Raw genomic sequence first — 5,137 nt, forward strand, 5'->3', positions numbered from 1 at the left:
GGTTGGATGGTTCAGGTTGGATGAGTCTGGTTTGACAGCACTTATTGGACGGCTCTGGTTGGATGGTTCAGGTTGGATGGTTCAGGTTGGATGAGTCTGGTTTGACAGCACTTATTGGACGGCTCTGGTTGGATGGTTCAGGTTGGACGGCTCTGGTTGGATGGTTCAGGTTGGATGAGTCTGGTTGGACAGAGACAGGAGTGTTGTGTGTCTCCTGTAGTCAAAACAACAGACAGCTGCAGGATCTGATCTGTAGTCTGTTGACGATCAGAAAGAATTCCTGCTGCTGTTTCTGCAGGAAGTATCACAAAAGAAATTATGGAATCCGTCCAGGAAACTTGGCTGAGCTGTCCATGCTTTACGGCACACTCTGACACACACACACACACACACACTCTGACACACACTCTGACACACACACACACACACACACACTCTGACACACACTCTGACACACACAGAGACAGCGGAGCCAGCAGCGACGTGGCAGTCTGGACCTCACAGCTCTGCAGATTCTGCTCAGAGTTGAGGGAAATATTTCAGCTGTTGAGTCAGTTTTCTTTCCCCTCACCTCCTTGTGGTCTGGTTTGTGTGATCAGTGAAGTTGTCTCCTTATCAACAGATCACACCAACACGTGTCAGACATCAGACTGGGTATGAAGGATGATTTAAAACATGTGGATCAGCTGTTTAACACAATATTCCCATCAGAACCGACATGTGGAGCTCTGCAGCTCCATCCACTGAGGTCCAAGACCTGCAAAGGAAAGTTGGAAAGGATCTGCACATTTCTGGCCTGTGGAAAAGAACATCATGAAATTAGTTGTAAGGGGCCAGTCTGAGCTGGACCAGAGTGACCTTTGATCCCTCAGATGGTAACAGATCAAGAATTGTTGTTCATCAACAGCTGGTAGAATCACTTGGGCCAATCCAGAATTACCAGGAGGATGCTGCTTGCACCTAGAATAGTTTTTGGATGATGTTTGGATGGATGGATGGATGGATGGATGGATGGTTGGATGGATGGATGGATGGATGGTGAATAAATGGATGGATGGATGGATGGATGGATGGATGGATGGATGGATGGATGGTGAATAAATGGATGGATGGATGGATGGTGAATAAATGGATGGATGTTCGTCACACTGACACACTTCAGTAATGATGTCTGCTGAACCCCATGTGACCTCTGACCTCACTGGGTTTAATGGGTTTGGGGTCATGTATCGACACCAGAACAATAACATTTATCTGTTTCCAGGTCCTCTCTTTGGCTTTGTGAATGTGACCCAGAATGTGGTGCCGTCAAGTTTGGGTTCTGCTCGCAGACAGCGTTCTGCTGAATTGTTCCACATTGAGGTACTGGTTSTGTTCAAGCCTGAGGTTAATGAACAGCAGAACTAACTGGTCACTGGACTTTGCTTTGATCCTTCTCCAGGTCCTGCTGGCTGTAGATTATTCTCTTCTTCTGTTCCACGGACGAGACCACATTCAGAAATATCTGCTGACSCTGATGAACATTGTAGGTCCAACATTAAGACATTAATAGCTCACTAACCACTGGGATCTGGGTTGTTTTATCTGCTGCTGAATAATAAAGTGATTGGCTCTTCAGACCTGATGGTTTCTGTTAACTCCAGCACGTGTGAACTAGTGAAGTCATTTCAAAACACAGAACCAATACTCACATGGCTCATTCATGGTCTATTCCACCTGATCATCCAGGTTCTGCTCCAGCTCAGTGAGAACCATGTTGAACCCTCATTCCTGAAGTTTTCTAGAATTTTGTTAAGTGGGGCAGGTTGAAGGAAGCCACGTCAGATTTCCAAAACTAAAACAGAAACCAGTGTTTGTGTTGTCAACTGTTGAACAAGGTTATCTGGACCCATGAAGACCAGAGACCCCCACACCAAATCCAAATGTTTCTGTGAGGATTCATCTCAGGTTCTGTTTGTCTTTGACAGGTGAATGAGATCTATCAGGACCATTCTCTGGGGGTCAACATGAACGTAGTCCTGGTCAGAATCATCCTGCTGTCTGCAACAAAGGTACTGAAGTGACACAGTATAGGGTCAGCACAGGGTTCTTATGGATTGTTTGTGATGCTTACTGCTGAAAACAAGCTGTTGATTTTATCTGAGAAAGTCTAMGACATTAGACCTCCATCTTACCTTGAGATGACAGAGTTGATGATCACTTACTTTAGGGTATAAACCTAAAAACTTGACATACAGAAGATTTCTAAAAGTCTACCCCAAACAAAGCACAAGGAATGATAACCAGTAACAACATTTTCTTTTGTCTCAGTCCCAGGAGCTGATCTCTTTTGGGAATCCTCAGAAGAGTTTGGAGAATGTTTGTGGGTGGTCTTATCTCCAGCACAACGAGCAAAGCCCCACTGAGCAGCATGATCATACCATCTACCTGACCAGGCAGAGATTTGGCCCCTTAGGCATGCAGGGTACTTTTCATTATGTTATGATTAATATTGATTTGAAATGCTGACAAAAGCCAGCTCTTACTATTGTAGAATAGAGTACTCTGAGCTACCAGGCAGTATCCTCTGAGTCTGAACTCCACAAGGAACACACAGAGCAGAACCTTTAAAAAGACTTGAATTTCTCCTTGATTATGGGTTATTATTTAAGGTTCACATGGCTGATTTGGTATTAAAACTGAAGGTGAAGGTGGAATTTCTTACATTTTTAAAAACCACAGATGTGGGTAAAATACTTGTTTCTTCCTGTATTGTTACTTGTTTTGATCCCTGTGTTCTGACGTGTAACCAGGACTGTACCTGGTTAAAAAAAGGTGATGATGACAGATTAATACCGATAATAAGGCAGGAGTTTGACCTCTGATGATACCAATGACCTTTACCTGTGACCCTGTGATTTTTCTTTGTAGGTTACGCTCCAGTTACAGGAATGTGTCAGCTTCATCGGAGTTGTGTCCTCGTTCTGGAAGATGGATTTTCCTCAGCTTTTGTAGCTGCACATGAAACAGGACATGTGTGAGATACAGGAACAACTCATATGAACACAGAACATTTTATGAGCTATTTATTTCACACCAACACTGGAACTTAGAAACTAATGTTGGCAGAAAAATAAACATGCTCACATGTCTTCTTAAGATTAATAATACACAGACATGTCCTTGTGATGGGGAACGGTTTCCATTCTGTCTAATACTCTGTCTGTCTCAAGGTTAGGGATGGAGCATGATGGTGAGGCCAATGATTGTGCTGATGATGTGCCTTTGGGCAGCATTATGTCTCCGAGGGTCCAAGCCAACTTCTATCGATACCACTGGTCCAGGTGCAGCTGGAGCGAGCTGCACAGGTACCTGAAGTGAGTAACAGAAAACATATGGCTGTACTGACAGGTCCTGATGGTGGACACAGGGAACACTGAGCAAGGTACCACAGAGTAGATCACAGCTAAGTTCTTCCTTCTACAGCACCTACGACTGTCTCCGTGATGACCCCTTCAACCACGAATGGCCCGATCAGCCGCAGTTACCTGGTTTTCACTACTCCATGGACCAACAGTGCCGCTTTGATTTCGGACCTGGGTACAGCCTGTGTACTACTGTAAGTCTGTCTGAGGACTGTCTGTTTACTCATCTGTTTATCCATCTGTTTATCCATCAGTTTATCCATCCATCCATCCATCTATTATCCATCCATCCATCCATCCACCATCCATCCCTCCATCCATCCATCTATCCATCTATTATCCATCCATCCATCCATCCATCTATCTGTTATCCATCCATCTATTATCCATCTATCCATCCATCTCGGAGGAGTAAGACACTTTTTCCTTCTCTCCTGCCCTTCCTTATCTTCCCTGCTTTGCTGCTTGAAGCCTTCTCTACGTTTTCATCTGAAACCGAAAATTATAGATTTATTTTTATGGATTTGGTTAGCTGGTCTCTTAAAAAAATTTTTGGAACAATTTTTTCTTCCATGGGAGGACATGTCAAAGGTGGGACCCCTGTTCTGGATATATATCTGGATTCTGATCACTGGATTCTACAGATTGGCTTGGTGGTCTCCTAGTGGTCTACAAAACAGTCCCAGTGGCTATTCAGGCCACTTCCTGGCTGCCTGACCATTATGGAGCTTTCAGCACTCAGACTTTGGCCTTGTGCGAGTTGGGACAAGGTCTGCAAGCGTTTCTGCTGAGGGTCGCGGGCCGACTGCGGTCCCTGGACTTTGCTGGCCAGATGGAATTGATCTTGGAGAAGCTGAGAGCTCTACCCCCTACGTGGCCTTGAAGGGCTGTGGATCTAATTCCTCCTGGTTTTTACGTCGACTTGCGCCCCCTATAGACAGTAGAGGCTGGTGATAAAACCCAGTCTTTTTTGGATCTCAGACTTCACAGTAGATTCATCATTCAAAGCTTAAATGGCTGAMAGAGAGTTGGACTTTACCTGACTGAAGTCTTGTTTTCACAACTTTACACTTTTTACACAATGTTCAAGCCACATGCTGCAGGCTTAGTCACACATGTAAATCAGGCAAGGAAAGAAAATATAAAGCAACACAATATAAAGTGAGTAAAGTCATAAGAACAGCCAAGAGGCAGTACTTCTTTAAAAATTACGAACAAAAACCTGAAACTAGTGTTCAGCAAAACTAAAGTGCAAGCACAAGTCTTTAGGTCAGAAGATGTTTTCAATCTGTTCAAAGTTCAGACAAGATTTGAACCAGATGGAAAAGAATCTGAGAGAAAGCATGAAGAAACCAGATGAAGCAGCGTCCATGTGAAGAACCCTGAATCATTTCAGCTCTAAATCCTGGGAACATTTTACAGTCAGAAGTGATTAATCTGATCCAATCAGYTCATTTAATCAGCCTTTTTTAAATGTTTCATCTGGATTCCTCACTGACAACATCAGAAGGATCTGGTTCTGGTTGATGGGTTCTACTTCATTTGTTACAAAGGACTTAAGTACCAATGGACATGCAGGACAAGCCTCAGGTCTAACTGTACCAGAGAACTTAGACAGACCTGCAGGACAAGTCTCAGGTCTAACTGTACCAGAGAACTTAAAGACAGACCTGCAGGACAAGCCTCAGGTCTAACTGTACCAGAGAACTTAAAGACAGACCTGCAGGACAAGC

At 44.0% G+C, this 5,137-nt stretch overlaps 1 protein-coding gene across 1 annotated transcript in view; it reads left to right on the top strand.

Annotated features, from left to right (window-relative positions):
- The window catches only part of LOC106532992 (A disintegrin and metalloproteinase with thrombospondin motifs 2), a gene marked incomplete in the record, with an annotated part of 38,465 nt that overhangs the window by 11,148 nt on the left and 22,180 nt on the right, over window positions 1–5,137 (top strand). The window contains 7 exon segments of the mRNA XM_014029187.1: window positions 1,265–1,362; window positions 1,442–1,525; window positions 1,968–2,051; window positions 2,311–2,464; window positions 2,911–3,016; window positions 3,213–3,356; window positions 3,466–3,598. Of these exon segments, the coding sequence (XP_013884641.1) occupies window positions 1,265–1,362; window positions 1,442–1,525; window positions 1,968–2,051; window positions 2,311–2,464; window positions 2,911–3,016; window positions 3,213–3,356; window positions 3,466–3,598 (803 nt within the window).

The sequence above is a fragment of the Austrofundulus limnaeus genome, unplaced genomic scaffold (genome assembly GCF_001266775.1).
Source record: "Austrofundulus limnaeus strain Quisiro unplaced genomic scaffold, Austrofundulus_limnaeus-1.0 Scaffold866, whole genome shotgun sequence".
NCBI classification, from domain to species: Eukaryota; Metazoa; Chordata; class Actinopteri; order Cyprinodontiformes; family Rivulidae; genus Austrofundulus; species Austrofundulus limnaeus.